General features: G+C 43.1%; 1 protein-coding gene across 4 annotated transcripts in view; it reads left to right on the top strand.

Moving 5' to 3' along the window:
• Positions 1–22,488, top strand: part of LOC108707864 (MORC family CW-type zinc finger protein 3) — a 40,009-nt gene that overhangs the window by 3,011 nt on the left and 14,510 nt on the right. For 3 of the 4 annotated variants that reach the window (XM_018245912.2, XM_018245911.2, XM_018245913.2), the window contains exons 2-9: positions 14,063–14,135; positions 14,551–14,683; positions 15,031–15,245; positions 16,000–16,147; positions 18,796–18,940; positions 20,418–20,549; positions 20,778–20,897; positions 21,470–21,567. In XM_018245912.2, the coding sequence (XP_018101401.1) occupies positions 14,063–14,135; positions 14,551–14,683; positions 15,031–15,245; positions 16,000–16,147; positions 18,796–18,940; positions 20,418–20,549; positions 20,778–20,897; positions 21,470–21,567 (1,064 nt within the window). Of the gene's footprint in view, positions 1–8,120; positions 8,158–14,062; positions 14,136–14,550; positions 14,684–15,030; positions 15,246–15,999; positions 16,148–18,795; positions 18,941–20,417; positions 20,550–20,777; positions 20,898–21,469; positions 21,568–22,488 lie in introns of those variants that run through there. The other variant, XM_018245914.2, reaches the window with a different exon arrangement.

Here is a 22,488-nt window from a genome sequence, read left to right as displayed (position 1 = left end):
TTGGGGGAATGGAGAGAGGGGTTGGGTTGGATTGAAGGCAGGCTGGGGGCTCAACAACTAGGGATTAAAAAGTACATTGCCAGTAAATTTGTAATACCACCCAGGCCCAAACGGACAGTCTGTGGATTGTGGCAAATACCAGAGGGGCTGCTGAAAGATGCCAGAGTCACTAATTGTTGGACCTGTGGGTTTTTTTGATCTTCTGCCTACTTGAAATGTGAGGATTCTGACCCTGACCATGGCCAGTACTGGTTAAATACCGGTGAGGTGGCAATGCTAATAGTATTAGTTTGTTTGGAGTGTTGAAGGGTCTTGTGTCTGATTTTGGGGCTAAATAAAACAGGTCTCATACAGTAAATTAACTGACATTGTGTCCCTGTGTCACTGAATAGAAAGTTCCCTGTCCTATAGTAATGTATAGCAGCCCCTGCTATTCCTTTAGGTTTCGTTTCAGTGTTTTTACGTGTGACTGATCATTAGAGCTGACCGACAGAAGAGGAGGGGCCGGCTGTTTATTTGGCACCTCACTTGGCTTTGGTTTGTCTTCAAAGAACTACTCAAACTGCCAACTATTGGAGGATGTACTAAATACAACAGCCTGATGTAACACACAGCTTCTTGCTGGTTTTGCAACTCTTCCTTTTCACTCCCTTTACGAACTCCATGTCAGTACTTACTGGGTTAGCCCCAACCCCATGCTCCCATCAGAAGGACCCTCCCCAGGCCTGGACTGGGAGTCAAAATAGGCCCTGCCATTAGGGTTGCCACCTTTTTTAATTTTTTTTTACCGGCTACTGGGGGGCGGGGACAGAAAGGGGCGGGTCGTGACGTCAAAATGGGCGGGGCCGCACCACGGACGCTTGAAGAAGTGAAGAAAAGGTAAGTTCCAGGGGATTGGGGGCAGGCCGAGGGCTCCTTTTAATTGTATTACAAATTTACCGGCAGCTACATTGCCAATAAATTTGTAATACCGGCCCCGGCCTTGGCAGGTATTTTACCGGCCGGGTGGCAACCCTACCTGCCATTCCAAGTACAAAGAGGCCCAAACAGCCCACTATATGGTAACTTTCTATGGAACCATACCATACCTCCCAACTGTCCCTTTTTCGGAGGGACAGTCCCTCTTTTGACAGCTCAACCTGCAGTCCCTCATTTGTACTGGAAAGTCCCTCTTTTCTCTGCACTGAACAGCCAGAAATTGAAACAACGTTTCTCACTTAATTTAGCAGAGAGCCCAGAACAGCTAACAGGTGCAAATAAGATACTTTATAACAATTTTGAGACACAAAAAAAACAGTTTTGATAAGGAGAAAGATTTTCAAACTTTCATAACCTGCCAAATTTTGTAAAATGAACATGGTAATTAGGGGGTGTGGCCACAGCAAGGGGCGTGGTCGAACAATTTGCTGTTCTACGTGCGAAAACATATTGGGGCTCATTTATCAACACTGGGCAAATTTGCCCATGGGCTGTTGACCTATAGCAACCAATCAGTGATTAGCTTTTTAAAGCCAGCTGCAAGAAGAACAATGAATGCAGCATTCTGATTGGTTGCTATAGGTAACAGCCCATGGGCAAATTTGCCCAGTGTTGATAAATGAGCCCCACTGTGTCCCTCTTTCTACTTCTAAAATGTTGGGAGGTATGCCATACAGCAGCCCCTCTGGCATTTGCCAGAACCCACAGATTGCCAGTCCAGGCCTGACCCTCCCCAAGTCTTTAAAGACCGGCCACACCCTTCTCATTTTGCTCTCATCGGAAGTTTTCTTTTAACCTTGGGAAAGCATAGGCCTGCCCATAAGGCATCCTAGGGACAGGGTTTTTTGGTCCATGGGACCTTTTGTTCCCCAGCACTCGGCCTCATATCTTGGAGTCTTCTGTGCTTCAGCTTCTGGATCAAGTACGGCACTGGTGTGCAATGTTTGCTACTCCTGGTCTGCCTGTGTTTCAGTTGCGTTACTATATTGCTGTCAGAGCATTTGACGGCAAGTGCTTGTCCCCCCATCAGGTGTGCCCTCCTGACCTGCCCAAAAGGCGTCCAGGGGCAGTGGTGTATGAGGCCCCTACACACCCTTTATTTTTACGGATGGGCGAGGGAGGCGGCAGTTAGAGGGTAAGCCAGTTATTAGGCATAATTAGTTAGGGCCTGAGCCTTACTGCCTCCTGTTTTTCTTTTTGTTTTTCTTGTCTTTTAAATGGAGGGCAGGTTCCATGTCCAGCTGCCTCCCTCAGCAGACTTTCCTAAGGTAGAGGTCATTTATAGAAAAAAAAAAATGCCTGTATTAGGGCCCTTACTCACTGGCGTTCTGACCTGCGCTCCCCTGCGGTCCGTTTTTTGGCGTTCAGCTGCAGGGGAGCGCAGGAATAGACGCAAGTCATTATTTCAAATGGGGCTGTACTCACTCAGGCGCGTGTAGGCGCCGAACGCAGGTTGAGACGCAACATGCTGCATTTTTCCTGCGTTCGGCGCCTACACGCGCCTGAGTGAGTACAGCCCCATTTGAAATAATGACATGCGTCTATTCCTGCGCTCCCCTGCGGCTGAACGCCAAAAAACGGAACGCAGGGGAGCGCAGGTCAGAACGCAAGTGAGTAAGGGCCCTTATAGGTTTCAGCTAGAAACGGTGCATGGCTCTGTTAGGAGATAACTGAAAATCATATCATACTTACCGAGATTTTCGTTTCCTGGACTGAAACATGGCAGTGGGCACATAGGGTTAATCCCCCTGCCGGAAGGAAGGTACAGGAAGTGATGCAATAAAAGGGACTCCCCTTCGCCTTGGCGCCCATTCTTTCTGACTGAGTAAAAATACCCTTGGGAGGGAAGCCCCTGCCCACTGCCATGTTTCAGTCCAGGAAACGAAAATCTCGGTAAGTATGATATGATTTTCAGTTTTCCTGTTCCTTCAACATGGCAGTGGGCACATAGGGATTTAACAAGCTTAACATAGGGAGGGAATAAGAAATAGAAACACCCCCATAAGTTAACAGAGCTTATTTATTTGTTAGAAGTTGCTGCCGCTAAGACCGAATGTCCAAATCCGGCTAGGCTTTTGGAATAAGTGTCAAACCTATAGTGTTTGGAAAAGGTACAAAGAGAAGACCATGTGGCTGCTTTGCAGATGTCTTCTGCGGATACCTGGGCTCGGAGTGCCCATGAAGCTGCTATCCCTCTAGTAGAGTGTGCTTTAGTTACTGGTTCAGGTGCTGCCTGTAATGAGTAGGCCATCTGGATACATTGTTTTATCCACCCCGCAATCGTGCTTTTCGAGGCTCTGTTTCCAGCTCCTTTGCCATTGGTTGTGACCAGTAGGTATTCTGTTTTCCTGAAGTCTGCCACCCTGTTGAGGTAAGTCTTGAGACATCTGACTATGTCTAAGGTGTGTAGTTTTTCTTCATGTTCATTCCTAGGTTCAGGGTGAAATGATGGCAATACCAAGTCCTGGCATTGGTGGAATTTGGATGTAATTTTAGGCAAGAACCCATCTGCTGTCTTCAATACCACTTTGTCTGCAAAGAAAGTCATTTTTGAAGTTTTGATGGATAGTGCATGTAACTCACTTACACGCCTTGCTGATGTTATGGCCAGTAAAAATACTGTTTTTAGACATAGAACCTTTAGGGGAACATTTTCTAGAGGCTCAAAAGGTTTATCCATTAGTGCATTCAGGACCAAGGATAAGTCCCAGGGAGGAATTTCTGATCTGATAATGGGCTTGAGCTTCTTTATGCCTAAAAGAAACTTTTTGACCAATTGATTGGATGCCCATTGCATGTTTGTGTAAGAGGAAATTGCCGTTATTTGCCCTTTTAGTGTGGAAAGGCATAATCCTCTATCAACTCCTGATTGTAGAAACTCTAGTAAGGTGATTTCTGAAGTCGTCACCGGATCAAGTTTTTTCTCATTACACCATTGTGTGAATGTATCCCAGGTTTTAGCGTACTTGATGTGTGTTGAGTTCTTTTTGGATGCTAACACCGTGGTGATTGTGGAGTCGGATAGTCCTAGCTGACTTAACCTGTTCCTTTCAATCTCCAGGCTGTTAGTGCCCAGCTGTCTGGGTCTGGGTGTAGTACTGTCCCCTGGTGTAGGATTGATGGTAGAGTCTGGAGGTGAAATGGCTCCTCTTGTTTCAGTTGCATTAACATCGGGAACCAGGCTCTCCTGGGCCACCAAGGGGTCACGATCACTACGTTCGCTTTGTCCGATCTGATTTTCTGTATAACCTTCGAGATGACTGCCAGCGGTGGAAAGATGTAGGCTGTTCGGAATTTCCATGGAAATGAGAACGCATCCCAGTATGTTGTTCGACTGTCTTTCTTCCAAGAACAGTATGTCTGGATTTTCTTGTTCTGAGCAGTTGCCATGAGGTCTATTGCAAATGGCCCCCACTTGTGGGATATCATTTCGAAGATCTCCTGGTTGAGTTCCCATTCCCCTATCGCTGGGAATTTTCTGCTTAGATGATCTGCTAGTGAGTTTTGGGCTCCTGGGATGTATGTTGCTGATATGTCTTTCAGGTTCTTTTCTGCCCAAGCAAATATAGTTATGGTCGTGTTCAATAAAGCTTGACATTTTGTTCCTCCTTGTTTGTTGATGTAATTGACCGTCGTGAGGTTGTCGGATCTTATTTGGACCTCTTTCCCTTGAATGAGTTTCTGAAATTTTGGCAGACTCCGTAGTACTGCATTCAGCTCCCTCCAGTTGGAGCTTCTTTTGCTTTCTTCCCAGGACCAAGTGTTCTGACATGTCAAGTTCTGACAATGCGCTCCCCATCCCAACCTGCTGGCATCCGTGGTGATGGTTACCCAAGCTCTGGGTTTTAAAGATATCGGGTTCTTTAAGTTCTGTTCCTTCAGCCACCAGGCTAGGGATTGTATCGTGCTCCTCGACAGAGTGATTTGTTGTGACTCTGAGTGATTCTTGTTCCATTGAATCAGGAATTCTCTTTGTAGTGTTCTCATATGTATTCTGCTCCATTTGACCGAGTCTATAGTGGAGCTGAATTTCCCCAGTATTTTTTGACAAGTTTTTGCTGAAGGATTGGGGTTTGAGTGAAGTCGTCTTACTTGGTCCTGTATGTCTGGTATTTTTTCCTGAGGTAGACTTAAATGTCCCTCTTTTGTGTTGATCATGGTTCCTAGAAAAAGGATTTCTTGAGTTGGTATCAGAATAGATTTTTTCTCGTTGATTAACCACCCCCAGTTTGACAGTGTGGATTCCACTGTTTTCAGATGGTTGATCAGTGTTTGGGGTGTGGTAGCCTTGACTAATAAGTCGTCCAGATAACCGAAGATCTGGATTCCTTTTATCCGGAGATGCTCTAGAAGAGGAGCAAGGACTTTGGTGAACACTCTGGGCCCCGTTGCAAGTCCAAAGGGTATGGCTCGATATTGGTAGTGTTTTCCCAGTATCATGAACCTTAGGAATTTCTTGTGTGGTTCCCATATGGGGATGTGGAAGTATGCATCTAGCAGATCGATCTTTGCCATCCAGTCTCCAGGGCAGATGTGCATTGCGATGGTTCTCATGGATTCCATCTTGAAAGTTTGAACTTCTAGGTGTTGGTTTAGGGTCTTTAGATTGAGAATAGCCCGAAATGTTCCCTTTTTCTTTTGTTTCAAGAATAGGTGGGAATATGTGCCTGAGAATTGTTCCAGTTTTGGAACCTCCTCTATGACATTCTTGTCCAGGAGGTCCGACAAGGTGGTTTTGATGTTTTCCGTTTCTTGATTTGGTCTTTTCTTGTCTGATGTCATGAAACTTCTTTTGGGGGTACTTTTTAATTGGAGAGTGTACCCTTTTGCAATAGTATTTAGGGCCCAGGCATCTGTTATGTGTTGAGCCCACACTGTCCCAAAGGCTTGTAGTCTGCCTCCTACCTGGGTCAGGGGGGCTCGCGCACCTTCATGCTGATTTCTTATCTGTTTTTTGTTCTCTTTTTTCCTGATTTTGAAATCTGGATCTCCAGGGTTGTCGAAAGGAAGGTTTCCCTGGTCTGTACTGTTTTGAGTCACGAAATGCAGGTTTTTGATCTCTGGCCCAGGTCCTGTATGGTTTTTTATCTTTTCTGTCTTGAGGCAGAAATGCTGACTTCCCAGCCGAAGCCTTGGAGATAATTTGGTCTAGTTTTTCTCCAAACAGAAGTTTCCCTTTAAATGGTAGGGAACATAGATTATGTTTGGATTGTGAATCCGCTTGCCAGTGACGCAGCCATAAAGCTCTTCTGGCCGCTACTGCCATCCCCATGGATTTTGCTGCCATTCGTGTTCCGTCAAGTGAAGCCTCTGCTGTGTAGTTGTTGGCTATTTTGATATCTTGTATGATGTCTAATATTTTCTCTTTGTCTTCTCCTGATTTTATGGCATTTTCAACTTCAGAGATCCATAAGTTGTTCGCTCTGGCCAGTGAGGTGGTGGCTACTGCAGTCTTGCACGACATTCCACCAATCAGGAACATTTTTTTCAATATGGCATCTTGCCTTCTCTCCATTGCGTCTTTTAAGGATACCCCTTCGTCTATGGGCAGAGTTGTTCTTCGAGCTATTCTGGTTATAGCGGCATCTACTTTGGGTGTGGACACCCAGTTTTTCACCTCTTGTTCCGAAAATGGATACATTCTTGTGAAGCGCTTGGATTCCCCTATCTTTTTGACTGGGGCTTCCCATTCTGATTGAATGATTTCATGTACCGGGAATACTTGGTTCTTTTTAGAGCTGGATTTAAACATTTTATCTTGTTTTGGTAATGGGCCCTCTTCTTCTAGGTCCAAAGTAGCTCTCATGTGTTTTATCAGAGGTTCCATAAACTCAATGTTAAAAGTTGTGTCCTCTGTATCTTCAGTTTCTGTGTCAGAGAGGTGTATTTCTCCTTCTGAGTTACTTGAGTTGTCTGAATCCTCAGCCCTGACTGAAGATTGGCCTATGGATGGTGTAAGGCCTTGTTTGTTCAGGTTGTTCATAACTTTGCCTGTCACCTCATCCACCATTGTGGCCATGGACTGTTTGAAAGTGGATTGCATCCAGTCCATCATGTTTGCCATTTGTTCTTGGCCTGGTTCACCTGCATCTATAAGGCATTTTTTGCATAGCCTTTTGTCTGGCAAGGCCGGATTGTCACAGGCCATGCATTGTTTCCTGGAGCTTTTGCTTCTGCTGGGCTCATCTCTGCGTGACGAGCTCCTGTAAAGTAAAAAAGGTGGATTTTACTTACTGTCTTGTAGCTTGTTTGTTAGTCCCATAATCACTCTCCTCCAATGCTTACCCTCTGGAGCTTGAATGTGATCGTCTGTTGCTCATTACAGACAGCCTGTAAAGATACACGCAAAACAGGTTACTTTGTTTAATCACCTGTGCTCCTAGCGTTAAGTTACTCCCATAGGCAACTACTTACACCTGGGAACAGTCATACAGTGTTTTCGCACACTTGGTCTTGTGCAAATAGTCACCAGCTATCTACTGATTTAATGTAGTAGCTGAGGGGATTTAAATAAAGTTGTTTTTTTTTTTTTTTTTTGGCTCCATCCTGCCCCTTAAGCTTACCCGGAAGTTGCGCCTGCGCATTCGCGCCTCAGGATGGAGTAATGGGCGCTTCAGCGTCTTATTGCGCATGCGCCGCTACGCGAGCGGCATTGCGCCTTATTGCGCTGGCGGCAACGGTTGGCCGTGAGCCCGCCGGCTCGTCCTGTGCTCACATAAGATGAGGGTATCTCGGCTCAGGATCATCAACAGAGGGAGAGGAGCTCTGTTAACTGAGAGGGTATTTTTCCTGACAGGAAGAAAAAGAATGGGCGCCAAGGCGAAGGGGAGTCCCTTTTATTGCATCACTTCCTGTACCTTCCTTCCGGCAGGGGGATTAACCCTATGTGCCCACTGCCATGTTGAAGGAACAGGAAACCAATTATCCAATTTGCCTCTGTGTAACCACAGCAGTTGCTTTTGGGTACCTGCTTCTGCAGACAGCAGATGAGTTTAATCAGAGGGTTCCACTGGTAAAGTGACCCCCCCTATTGAGCACAATTATGGGATTCCTCTGTATGTGCAGACACCAGCTGAGTATAATCAGGTGATTCCTGTGCAACTGCCAGCTAAAGCAAGTGCCGATGGCCCCACCCACTCTCTAACTCTGCAGACTGGAACCTCTGTCCAGCAGCCTCTGGTAAGTACTGCCATCAGTAAACTTGTGAGGCCTGTTAACAATGAACCTGGTGTCCTGCAATATGTGGCATTAGAGACCTATTACAGCCTGGCATTAGGAGCTACAGGCAGGGGCAGATTAACGCCTAGGCTATAGCCTAGGGGCTCATTGTGGTAGGGGGCTCATGAACTTTAATAAAAAAAAATTTGAATTTAAATTTTTTTTTTTTACCGTCCTCCGATCCAGTCCGGGGGCGGGGGCCCCCTGCCGTTGGGTGCCTGGGGTCGGGACTTACAATTTGGGCAGCTGGGCAGACCAGGCAGTGTGAAGGCAGGCGCAGGCACACGTCACAGCAGCGCGTCTGCGTGTCAGTGTGCGCATGCGCCGACGTGCTGCTGCCTGCCTGGCCCCGGCTGAGTGCGCAGTGACGCACGTCGCACGCTGGTGACGTCATTGACCCACGCCGTGCCTAAGCCTTTATATAGTTGAGCAGTTGGCTCGCACTGCGCAGTCTGACCGGACGAGTCACATCACAGTTGCAACTTCATTTGCTCTCGTTGCTCGCCTCTAGAGACTAGACTTCACTTTTTCATTGAGAATTGTTGTCACTCTTGTCTTGTGAATATTATCTTAAAATAAGAAGCCTTAAATTAAGCTGCAGACGACTCAGACGAGTCACAAGAAGACGAGACCGTGCTTAGCTAACTAAGGCTAGCAGCACCTTCTTTCAATCTTCTTGCCTAGGTGTAGGCCTAACTAACTGTCTGTGACTCAGTACTACTACTACCGGCGGCCAGCTAGCTAGAAAGCAGAGGGTGGGGGGCCAGGGCCACTTGGCCAAGCCAGCAGCAGCCAGTAGCACTAGCAGCCAGGCTAGCCAGCACCACTGGCACTGGTCCTGCTGCAGCAGTCAGTGGGCAGGGCAGGCCGCAGCCAGGCACAGAATTTCAGGCCGCAGCAGTGCACAGGGGGCACCACCCGGACTGGTGTAGCGCAAGGTGAATAATTTCTGCAGACACAGTGAAATAATTTCTGTAGACTGTGAAATACTGTAATTTCTGCAGACAGTGAATAATTTCTGCATACAGTGAATAATTTCTACAGACAGTGAATAATTTCTACAGACAGTGAATAATTTCTGCAGACTGAATAATTTCTGCAAACAGTAAAATAATTTCTGCAGACAGTGAAATAATTTCTGCAGTCTCAATAATTTCTGCAGACAGTGAAATAATTTGTGTAGCCTGCAGACCATGAAATAATTTCTGCAGACAGTGAAATAATTTGTGTAGCCTGCAGACCATGAAATAATTTCTGCAAACAGTAAAATAATTTCTGCAGACAGTGAAATAATTTCTGCAGTCTCAATAATTTCTGCAGACAGTGAAATAATTTGTGTAGCCTGCAGACCATGAAATAATTTCTGCAGACAGTAAAATAATTTTTGTAGCCTGCAGACAGTAAAAAAAATTTTGTAGCCTGCAGACAGTAAAATATTATTTGTAGCCTACAGACAGTAAAATAATGTTTGTAGCCTGCAGACAGTAAAATTATTTTTGTAGCCTGCAAACGGTGAAATAATTTCTGCAGACAGTAAACTAATTTTTGTAGCCTGCAGACAGTGAAATTATTTCTGCAGACCGTTAATTTACACGGCGGGTGGTGTTTTTCTTTAAAAAAAAGTGGCGCATACCGAGACGATATAAAGCCCTGCCCTAGAAAGGCCTTGTGGAAAGTGTAGCCTAGGGGCCTCACATGTCCTTAATCCGCCACTGGCTACAGGTAAGGAACATGTTCATATTCTGTTCTGAAGTGTACTGAGCTAATCCTTTGCTGATCTGCACTGTGCCAGGTTCTGACCTTTTTGCTCACCTTATTTCAATAGTCCTAGTGGCTAACACTATTCTATGCAAAACTACAGTGTACTGAGTCCTGTACATTTGTATACCTGACAACAATAGCCCTAATGAATGCTGCTATTTGTTCTGTGAGGTGATGCGCTGCGGCTTTAGCTCTCCTGGAACCAGTAGCCCTTATGAATGCATCCCTGGGCTGGCGGCTAGGCTCTGATATACGGTATGCTTGCTCTAAACAGCAGCTAATCCAAACTATGTATTACATGTTGCTGTGATTGTATTTTTGCTTTGCAGGATCTAATACACTTACATCTGAATGTCTTATAATGCAATGCATTCTCCTGTGTTAAGGTATTACTCAATTCAATTAAACATGGAATTGTATCAGGTTAATGTTCTCCCTGTGCTAGGTGAGTTTACATATTGTTTCTGATACACACAGCAGGAGCGAATCAAGTCTGTCTGCTATATGAATTACAGGTATTAATTGTACAACACAATGTGTGGGGCCCTTCTCTGCAAGTGTTACCAGTTTTGTGTTGCAATTCACTGTCGGCATTACTGAAGGGACAAGGCAGTTTGCTCCTTATTCCTGTTAAATAGGGTTGCCACCTTTTAAAATAATCTATACCGGCAGGTGGAGGGGGCGGTGTTAAAAGGGCGGGGCCGTGATAAAAGGGACGGGACCGTCAAAGGGGGCGGAGCCATTCGCACAAATTTGGCAAGAAGCCCAGGAAAAAGGTAAGTTTGGAGCAGGCTGGGGGCAGGCCACGGGCTTTTTTTAGGTGTATTACAAATTTACCGGCAGCTACATTGCCGATAAATTTGTAATACTGGCCCCCGGCCAGGCCGTCAAAATACCGGCCAGGTGGCAACACTACTGTCAAATAGGCAGTATTATTCAATATCCATAGCTGGAGCTCTGGGGTTGGTCAGTATACTCTACCAGAGAGCAGTATCTCCAGGTCCTCAACAGAGGCCTATGTAATAATCTGCCATTATAATACATGTGGGTTAATACATGCTAGCACCATGGCTCTACACCCTGTTGGTGGTCTCTAAAGGATCACTTATGGTGGCTCTATATAAGACTAAGTCGTCTAATCATCTGAGGAATATGTTTATCCTAAGAAAGCCAATACCTTAGTGTGTAAGTGTTCTGCGTAAGAGCCTTACATGTGTGTGTATAGATGTCAGTATATATATAGCCATCTGCATATATGTGCATGGGGGGAGGATATGTATGATTTTACTGGTCCTTTCAGAGACAGTAATAAGGCAAGAAAGCACGCAACTGTCTTTTCTTGGCTGAAATAACCATATATGCATTGTGCCCAGGCCCAGACTGGCAATCTGTGGCTTCTGGCTAAGGCCAGAAGGGCTGCCTTAAGTGGGCTGGTGGGGAACTGATTGGACCCCTCTGTACAGTGGTGTAACTAGATGTAACCAGGCCCCACCTCAAATTGATTAAGGGCCCCCAGCATATCCAGAGGTTCACCTGTTTTTCTAATACATGTTGAGATTCAGCATTATTTTGGCCCTATGCCTCCTGGGCTCTCTGCAGCCGCAGGGTCTGTCTCTTCAGTAGTTACACCCATGTCTGTACTTAGAAGTCCAGACCCGATTGTGCCCTTAGCTGGATAGCTCCTTAGTCCCTGCTAAGGGCCGTAGATGGTGACTGCCACACAGAATTATGCATTGGCACATACTACTAATAAACCTACTATCATAACACACACATCACACCCTTCTGAGATGACCTTTGTTCAGTCACTAGGGTTGCATAACTATACATTTAATTGTTATTAAATCTTACCCATGTAAGCTCTCCTGGCAGTTAGATTGCCATGGTATAAAATATGATGGGTACAGGCTGAACATTGCTGTTGCGGTTTTAGTCATACTACCAGCAAAGCAGAACATCTCTGTGGCCCAAAAGCCAGGTTTCTGCTCTGGGTCTAGAAAACAGACTTTGATTCAGTTGTCCAGTCTATTTGTTTGTCCAGTCTCCTAGTCAAAAAAATGGAATATCCATGTTTCGAGGGTAGCTGTTCTGCATACCAGATGGGTACTGATTTAGACTGCAAATGATGGAAGCATCTAGTGAGTGGGGTATAGAGCCTATGGGGTATAGAGCCTATGCTATAAGACTATTCTTATCCCTGCAACTTATTCTGGAGTTTGCACCGGGAATCTTAAAGGAGAAGGAAACTCCCAGGGCGCTAAACCCCTCCCCCCCTCCCCTGTGCTGCCCCCCCTCCCTCCTCCCCTCTGGCCTACCTGTCCCCCTGGGCAAATGCCCCTAACTTTTTACTCACCCCTCTGCGCAGGTCCTGTCCACGGAGTTCGCAGTCGCCATCTTCTCCCACGCGCGTCTTCTTCCTGCTCTGACCGGCGTCTTCTGGCGCATGCGCAGTAGGAACAGGTAACGGTACGGCTCTACTTCGCATGCGCCGAATGTCACGAAGTTTTCCGATTTCACTTCGTGACATTCGGCGCATGCGCAGTAGAGCCGTACCGGTACCTGTTCCTACTGCGCATGCGCCAGAAGACGCGCGTGGGAGAAGATGGCGACTGCGAACTCCGTGGACAGGACCTGCGCAGAGGGGTGAGTAAAAAGTTAGGGGCATTTGCCCAGGGGGACAGGTAGGCCAGGGGGGAGGAGGGAGGGGGGGCAGCACAGGGGAGGGGGGAGGGGTTTAGCGCCCTGGGGGTTTCCTTCTCCTTTAACATTCACTTATAGAAGTTGCATGATTGGGCTCTTCAAAGTCTTGCCATTTATGGCTACAGATTCTTGTTAAGAGCCTAATACCCTCCCACTGGGAAAATACTATCTTGCTAATCCCAGTAAGTACTGACATGGAGTTCGTAAAGGGAATAGGGAAGATTGTAACATACTTACCGTGATCTTCCTTTCCTGTACGAACTCCATGTCAGTACGGCCCGCCCTTTTTCAAGTGATTTAGAAGCTTGTTACGTACAGGAAAGGAAGATCACGGTAAGTATGTTACAATCTTCCCTATTGTCATTATTGTGTTTCGCCAAAACATTTTATGTATACGTTTTTTTTTTTTATTATTCTTTAACATATATGAACATTGCACAGAACTGCACTTTCACAATCAGCTTATAGCTAGAGAGAGAGAAAAATAAATAAATATAGAGAGATCACACACACACACACAATTTTTAGCATGATGTAGAGGGTGATATTCTGAGACAATTTGTTTTTATTATTTATGGTTTTGAGTTATTTAGCTTTTTATTCAGCAGCTCTTCAATTTGCATTTTAAGCAATCTGGTAACTAGGGCCCAAATTACCCTAGCAACCATGCATTGATTTGAATAAGAGACTGGGATATGAATAGGAGAGGTCTGAACCTTAAAATGCCTTACCCTTTAAACAACACAGGGATTGTTTGTCCATATATTGCAATATATTTAAGCTGGCCAACTACGTCACAGTCATCCCATATCTGGCCAGTCCTACGCTCAATCTTCATCTGATTCATTAAGAATTCTATTGCTTTATTATACATTTTACACAGGGGCTAACTTTTACCTGCAACTTACTTGCTGCTTTCAAGGTTAAAACTCCCAAACTTGGCTGCCCTTTTATTAGACACCAGTGGGATCACCTGACTATAGCTGGGAGGGGTGGTAGCTTTCCCTTGTTTGTTATAGTTTATACAGAAGAAGTGGCCAGTTCCATGTTGTAGCTCCCACCCTTTCCATATGTACTGTATATGGCCCACAGCTTCCTAAATTCAAGGGCCACCCTGTATGATTTTGGGATCAGTCGGTGATGACATTGGTGGTCAAATTTGTCAGTGATACACTTGTTTGGCTTATGTGTGTGTCCAGCTTGTTGCATTTGACCAATCAGAGCTAATTGCTGGTTGGTTGATATGTTACTTTATCAATGCTAAATTTATCCAGTTTTGTGGTTTACACTTTAGTTAATTTGGCTGACAGTATCATTTCATTCCATGTGCTTCTTCAAAAGAATCAGTGCTAATTACTTTGTATCTGCCTGAATTTCTCATCATTTGCTGTTCTGTGTCTTTCAGCTAAACCCCAAGTTCCTGCACACCAACTCCACAAGTCACACGTGGCCTTTCAGCGCATTCGCTGAACTTATAGGTAAGTGTCACTTCATTCCTGTGCTGACATGGACTGTATGTTATTTGCTATCATATGTGCAAATGTGCAGTAGAACATACCTATTGCTTTAACAACACATGATAATCATAAACTGCCCTTTGTGTGCATAATGTATAAATGGAAGGCACTGGAGCAATAGTATTAGTATTATTCTTCTTTATATAGCATTGTCTTATTCCACTGAGCTTTACAGAGGCTATTCAGCATTCATATCAGTCCCTGTCCCAGTGGAGCTAACAATCTAAAGTCCCTATCACCTATGCACAAAACATGCAATCTCTGGCTGGAATCAAACCTTGGACCCCAGTGCTAACCACTAAGCCACTGCAACAGGCACAACACATTTCTTTCCTATTGTGATTATTATATTTCTCCTTCCCTGACTTTTTTTCAGATAATGCCTATGATCCTGATGTTAATGCCAAGCACATATGGATTGACCAAACAGCCATTAAAAACAATATATGTCTGACATTTGCAGATGATGGAAATGGCATGACTCTTGATAAGTTGTATAAGATGCTCAGGTAGGTCATTGTTGTTTAATGGCACAGTCTGCAGCAGCCTGTCTGGTTTCTATGGTCAGTGACCCCTGTAGCAACCCATTAACATAAGCTCCTGGCTACTCAGCTCTGGTTTTAACCAGGACTGGCATAACTACTATTCTATATATACATTTATGCAGAGTAGCCCAGACATGGGTAGTAGACTGTGTGCTGTGGGGCCTGAAAGAGGGAAGGACAGACAAGAAAAAGGATGGGGAGGACGGATCCCTTACAGTGTCTATATCTAATACATGATTTATAACAGTAAATCTTGTCTGACAGTGAGACTAGAAGTGTTTCTAATTCTCTTTCTAATCCTTTCCCTTCAGCTTTGGTTTCAGTGATAAACATGAAGTAAAGGGCCATCATCCAATCGGACTTTATGGAAATGGTTTTAAGTCAGGATCCATGTGGCTGGGAAAAGACGCCATTGTCTTCACCAAAAATAAATCTGGCATGCATGTGGGCATGTTATCCCAATCTTACTTGGAGAAGATCAATGCGCAGCACGTCCTGGTCCCGATTATATCGTTCAATGAACAAAATATCCTTAAACTGCAGTGTAAATACTGTCTTGATGTTTGATTTCTGCAATCAGGTCATAAGGGTTAAAGGTTCACTCGGGGCTGCCATTGGGGGACCAGTGGTTTTTAAGACTGGGTCAGTGACCTCCATGTCAAAGCTGTAGGGGTAAAAAAAGAAGGCAAATAATTAAAAAAAAAACTGTGATAAATAATGAAGACTAATTGAAAAGTTGCTTATAATTGGTTATTTTATAACATACCATGCCCCCATGGCTACACAGCAGCTTGTTTATATAAACTATGGTAGTACTTTTCTGTTATCTACTGTGTATCCTGTGCTTGAATGGCTGCCCCCATGGCTACACAGCAGCTTGTTTATATAAACTATAGTAGTACTTATCTGTTATCTACTGTGTATCCTGTGCTTGAATGGCTGCCCCCATGGCTACACAGCAGCTTGTTTATATAAACTATAGTAGTACTTATCTGTTATCTACTGTGTATCCTGTGCTTGAATGGCTGCCCCCATGGCTACACAGCAGCTTGTTTATATAAACTATAGTAGAGTTTCTGAAGGAAACCCACCAGTTGTACCAGTGCAGGCAACAGGACATTATATTTCTATTACTCTAAAAACTTTACTTTTTTTTGGTGTTACTGTTCCTCTAAATCAGGTGCACTTCAGTGTGTGTTTATAGGTTTGTTCCAATTACATTTTTCTGCCATCAGATTTCCATTGAGCTGTTTTGTTTCGACCCTTAACTGATGTCTAACGGCAGCTTGTACAGACGCCTGACTCTGAGGCAAATCTACAGGCAATAACCACTTACTCTCTGCTGAACAGTGAGCCAGAGCTCTTAGCTGAACTGGATGCCATTACTGGCCCAAAGGGAACGAGGATCATTATCTGGAACCTGAGAAGGTGGGTATTGTTACTGTATGTATATCTAATAAATATCTAGTTTAATCTGGCCCTTTATAGGGAGTGATATACAAAGAATAAAACATACCTTCCCCTAACAGAATAAATACAGAGTTGGTTCTCTTGGTACAGGAGCATAGCCCCCACTTGATGTACATAAGTACCCTGATTTTAAAGGAACAGTTCAGTGTAAAAATAAAAACTGGGTAAATAGACAGGCTGTGCTCAATAAAAAATGTTTCAAATATAGTTAGTAGGGATGGGCGAAAATGTAATGTATAAAGGCTGGAGAACAAAATTTCCTCAGTTTCAGCTCTCTAACTCTGAGTTAGTCATTGACTTTAAGGGGGCCCACATGGGACATAACTGTTCAATTATTTTGTAATTGATCCAGATTTAAAAGCAACAGGTATGACCCATGTGGCCCACCCCCAAGTCACTGATTGGTTACTGCCTGGTAACCAATCAGTGGAAACCAAGAGAGCTGCAAAGCAGGAAGTAGTGTTCTGGCTATTATGTTACACAACCAGTCACTCCAGTCTTTATACATTACATTTTTGGCTAACTAACTATATAAGATACATTTTTATTTTGCGCAGCCTATTTATTTACCTAGTCTTTATTTTTATACTGAACAATTCCTTTACATTTTTCTGCATTTTACATTTTTTATTTGTGGTCCCACCAATTTATAATGCATTTCAAAGGGTGCATTTCCATGATTTTAAGTAATGTTTTCCTGGATTTTACATCAAAATTTTGCCCTGATGTTCCCAAAAATTGCTTTTTTCCCCCTCTAAATGTTATTATTTGTGAAATAAAGAGGTTTAAAATACTAACCAGATTTTTTCCATGGTTCTGTCTGTAAATGGCCAATTGCAATGAGTCAGTCCTGCACCAATCACTTTTTGCGTTAGGTTGTGTATGTGACTGACAGAGAGTCTTGCACCCCCCATAGTGTAACATTAACCCTGCAATGTTTAACCCTTGTTATTAACACACTAAATATTGTATCTCAAAGTAAAATGGACTCCTGTACTTAATTCCTTTCATTACTTGAAGAAAACGTTACTTTAACACTCCTTGATTTTACATTTTCCCAGACTTTACATTTTTTCCTGGTCCCCTGAAAAACATAAAATGGGGGTTCCACTGTAATATACACACATGCAAACAAACTCACACTCAGACTCTCTCACATGCGGAGACACAAACACACAGAAACTAGGGGTGCCAGCTTTTCTGGAAAAAATACCAGTCTTCCTATATTTTTATATTTTTTCCCCTTTAATAACATTGGCATCAAGCATCATTTTACCTACCAGGTGGCATACCTAACAGAAACAGAGGAACAGGCTGAGGCCCAGAAAAGATACAATTGGCCAGATTCAATTCTATAAGCAAACATTATTTTATGGTTTATCACGTGAAAACTGCATCAGACTGGGGGTTCGGGGCCCACCAGGTGGCTGTGTCAGAGCCCCCACATCATCCCTAGGCCCCTCCCCAAGATGCGAGGTGGTGGGCCAGGAGGCGAGGTCAGGGAGAGGCAAAGGCAACCTCCCAACTGTCCCATTTTTTGTGGCACAGTCACAATTTTTGCTGAAATGTCCCGACTATCTCTTTGATCTCCTGCACAGAACAGCCAGAAAAAGGAACAACGTTTCTAAAACGTAATTGGCTTTTGGCAGAGAGCCCAGAATATGTGGCAGGTGCACTTAGATACATTTGTTACATTTTAAGATAAGCAAAGAAACAATTGTAACTATTTAAGATAAGCAAGACTCTTGGGGAACTGTGACTTGCAGCTTGAAGGGCAATTCACCTTCATTAGAAAAACTGTAATAACACATAAAACCTGACCCTAAAACCTCCAGAAATGTGTTCAAGCTTTTCATTACCTGCCAAATTTTGTAAAATGGACATGGTAATTAGGGAGTGTGGCCATAAAATGGGCGTGGTCAAACATTTTTCGCTGGCAAAAATTTCTTTCTGTTTTCAAAATATTGGGAGGTATGTACAGGCATTGACCTGGGCTGGCCCAGTCTGAACCTTTGTGAAAACTTATGGGCGAGATTCCAGTTCCATTTTTTCCCATAAACTTCAGCAGAGTTTTCATGTGATAAACAATGAGCTTTCTCATTGATTGTATGGAAAAAAAACTGAAATAGGAATAAGGAAATCAGCATTTTTTCAACAATGGAATCTGGCTCTATATAAAAAGTATGTGGGAGGGGCCTTGTAGTTGTTGAAATACTGTATTTAAAGTTTTATAGCTGAGCTCCCTCAAACAAATGTTTTTCCTGCTACAAACAACTCATGCTCCTGCTGTGAGACCTAGGCTGAGATCACCAAATGAGTGGATTTGGGTCTGATTTTGGCTAATTTTTGGCCACATATTGATTAGGCATATGATCATTGGCCCCAAACAAGGGCCAATAAGTTACCAATTTGTTCTGGAAGGATCTAGTTGGCAGCCATTGGCCTGTGTATGGCCATGTTAAGAGGGAGACTGTCCCACTATACACCCCAATATGGTAGACCCTTGGTATTGGATTCATGGGAAATCTTTATGTACTTACCAGGACTGTTTGTCTGCAGGCATTTTTGCCAATGATATTGATTCAATTTATTTCTTTTCATCTTAGGGACACAAGTGGAGAGACAGAATTTGACTTTGAGACTGATGAATATGATATTCGGATTCCTGCAGAGACTGATGGGATGAATGAAAACTATAGGATGCAGGAAAGAGTGAACCAGACGGCCCCTGACTGTGACTTTTCTTTGAGAGTATGTGTGATTCACACTGTTTTATATATAATATAACAGATCAGATCATTTCTTGCTTTTAATAAGAATCATGTTAGAGCAGGGGTCCCCAACCCTTTTTTACCCATAAGCAACATTCAGATTATAAAAGGAATTGGGGAGCAACAAAAGCATGAAAAAAGTTCCTCGGTGGTGCCAAATAAGTTCTGAATTGTGGAAGTTCACAGATAGACATTAGACCAGGGGTCCCCAACCTTTTTTTACCAGTAAGCAACATTCAGCTGTAGTAAGAGTTGGGGAGCAACACAAGCATGAAAAAAGTTCCTCAGTGGTAACAAATAAGGGCTTTGATTGTCTATTCGGTAGCCCCTAGGTGGACTGGCAGCCTACAGAAGACTCTCTTTGGCAGTACATCTGGTTTTTATACAACCAAAACTTGCCTCCAAGCCAGGAATTAAAAAAACAGCACCTGCCTTGAGGCCAATGGGAGCAACATCCAAGAGGTTGGAGAGCAACATGTTGCTCTCGATTCACTGGAGATCACTGTATTAGAACATGCTTAACACCTAGAGCAAATTCGGTGCTGGATGGGGCCTGTAATATTGTCCTGCGGTGGTCTGGGAGTAACACTGACATATATATCTATATAGGGACCCATGTAATGCTACCCTCAATCTGCCATCCTAGGCACTGGCCCAACATTGCCTATACAATTGTGTAATCACTACACAAAAATCTTTAAAAGTCAATAACGCTTCATTAAAGGAACAGTTAAGTGTAAAAATAAAAACTAGGTTAATAGATAGGCTGTGCAAAATAAAAAATATTTCTAATATAGTTAGTTAGCCAAAAATGTAATGTATAAAGGCTGGAGTGACTGGACGTGTAACATAATAGCCAGAACACTACTTCCTGCTTTTCAGCTCTCTAACTCTGAGTTAGTCAGTGACTATAAGGGGGGGCGACATGGGACATAACTGTTCAGTAATTTTGCAATTGATCCTCAGCATTCAGCTCAGATTGAAAAGCAACAGTTATGACCCATGTGCCCCTCCCTCAAGTCACTGATTGGTTACTGCCTGGTAACCAATCAGTGGAAAGCAAGAGAGCTGAAAAGCAGGAAGTAGTGTTCTGGCTATTATGTTACACATCCAGCCACTACAGCCTTTATACATTACATTTTTGGCTAACTAACTACCAGTATATTAGAAATATTTTTTATTTTACACAGCCTATCTATTTACCCAGTTTTTATTTTTATACTTGACAATTCCTTTAAGTATCACCCAAGTTACTCATTTGTGAATACAGTTGTGAGCATGTTTCCAGTTGAACAAGCGATAATACCATGCCATCAGCCTGAGTATAGGGAAATAATCTGCATATAGAATCCTACATCATGTAAATTACTGCATTTCTTTTGTTTCAAATCAACTGTTTTACTTTTATCTTTGCCTTTCAGTAAAACTGAACTAATGGAATGTGTTTCCTTTCTCAGGCTTACTGTAAAATTTTGTATCTGAAACCAAGGATGCAGATTATTTTGAGAGGACAAAAGGTTCAGACACAGTTGGTCGCTAAAAACCTGGCTTATACAGAAAAAGATGTCTACAAGCCCAAATGTTTGCCAGTATCCTTTTCTTACAGTAATTATTTGGGATGTGGTAGAGTGGATTTAGGACATTAAAGAATTCTAAAATGCACTAAAGAAATACATACAATAGATTTTCTGATATTTTCTTCGTTTTAACTTCAAAATAGCGAGCCAGGATAAATAAAAGTTTGTCTGTGCTCCACTTTCCAGTCTGGTTGCCAATTGGCCCATATTTTTTTTTTTTGGTTTCCTTAATACAATCAGTCCTTGATCATAAAAATCACATTTGGATACAACTGCCGGAACAAGGAGCATTACGGAATAATGATGTACCATAAAAACAGGCTCATTAAGGCTTATAAAAGAGTTGGCTGCCAATTACAGGTACGTTTTAATCATACAACAGCTCAATATATGATTTGGCTTGGGATGCTAAAACATACTGTTTAGGTTTCTGTACCAGCCCAAGGCCATTCCAAGGGAATGGAATATCTACTCATCTTCTTTTCTGCTGATTCACTGCACACAATATGGTGTCTGTTACATGCAATATACAATTTACGATAATGATTATCAGGTAATTTACATTATAAGCATTATGAATCAGAATTAATAATCAGCTCTGTAGCATCTTCTTCTATAACAGATGTAATCTTGCATCTTATTAATGTGTGGGTGATTTCCATTGAACCCTAAGTTCTGCCCCTCAACAGCCCAGAGCACACTGAGCATGTGCAGTGCCGCTGACACTGAAAAGATCAGTTAAGATGGGAAGCTGCTGTTTGAAGGCCTTGATCATTACTATTATAGGGCTGTTGAACTTCTGGGCTGGTTCAGTAACTCTGAGACATAATATAAAATATAAATATTCATGTTGTGCTTTATTTTAAAATACATTCATTTATGTGAAGACCATATTTTGTTGTAATCTGTTTATGCCCTCATTGATTTCTTAGGCTAATAATATGGGAGTTGGAGTTGTTGGTGTCGTCGAGTGCAACTTTCTAAAGCCCATACACAATAAGCAGGATTTTGATGATACAAAAGTCTACAGGTAAATTATATTTATAATGCGTTGACTAGATGACTTTTTCTGAAATCTGATGTTTATTCCCAATTGCACAGGCAGAGGGCAGTCTATTTGCTTAAGCAAACGAATCAAATTGATCTGCCCCTGTGTATCATCACATTGCAACTGCAGTTATAACAAATGGGACCTGTTATCCAGAATGCTCGGGACCTGGGGTTTAACTGGTCTTTCCATAATTTGGATTGTCATACCTTAAGGGTCAGCCCACACAAGCAGATTTGGGGAGATTAGTCATCCCATCGACAAATCGCCTCTTCTTCGGGGCGATAATCTCCCCGAACTGCCTTCCCCCTGCCCTCCACATTTTAGCCGGCGGAGGGCAGGGGGAAGGCAGTTCTGGGAGATTATCGCCCCGAGGAAGAGGCGATTTTTCGCTTTGGCGACTAATCTCCCCGAATCTGCTCGTGCGGACTGACCCTAAATCTACTAGAAAATTGTGCAAACATTAAATAAACCCAATAGGCTGGTTTTGCCTCCAATGAGGATTAATTTTCTCTCATTTGGGATCAAGTACAAGCTACTGTTTTATTATTACAGAGAAAAAGGAAATTATTTTTTTAAAATTTGGATTGTTTGGATAAAATGGCTTTCTGCATAACGGGTTTCCAGATCCCATACCTGTAATGCAAATTACATTAATATTTGAACAGAGAATCTCCCACAAATTAACCACTGTATCAATCAGCTACATCATTGTTTCCCAATTCTCAAAGGACACAAATTAAAGGGGTTGTTCACCTTTAAATTACATTCTAGTATGATGTAGAGAGAGATATTCTGAGACAATTTGCAAATGGTTTTAAATTTTTGTGTTTTTTTTAGTTATTAAGCACTCCAGTATGTAATTTGTCACCTGGTTACTAGGGTCCAAATTACCCTAGCAAC

The sequence above is a fragment of the Xenopus laevis genome, chromosome 2L (assembly GCF_017654675.1).
Source record: "Xenopus laevis strain J_2021 chromosome 2L, Xenopus_laevis_v10.1, whole genome shotgun sequence".
Taxonomy (NCBI): Eukaryota; Metazoa; Chordata; class Amphibia; order Anura; family Pipidae; genus Xenopus; species Xenopus laevis.
Note: the sequence above shows the minus strand (reverse complement) of the source record. Positions and strands in the feature narration are given on the sequence as shown.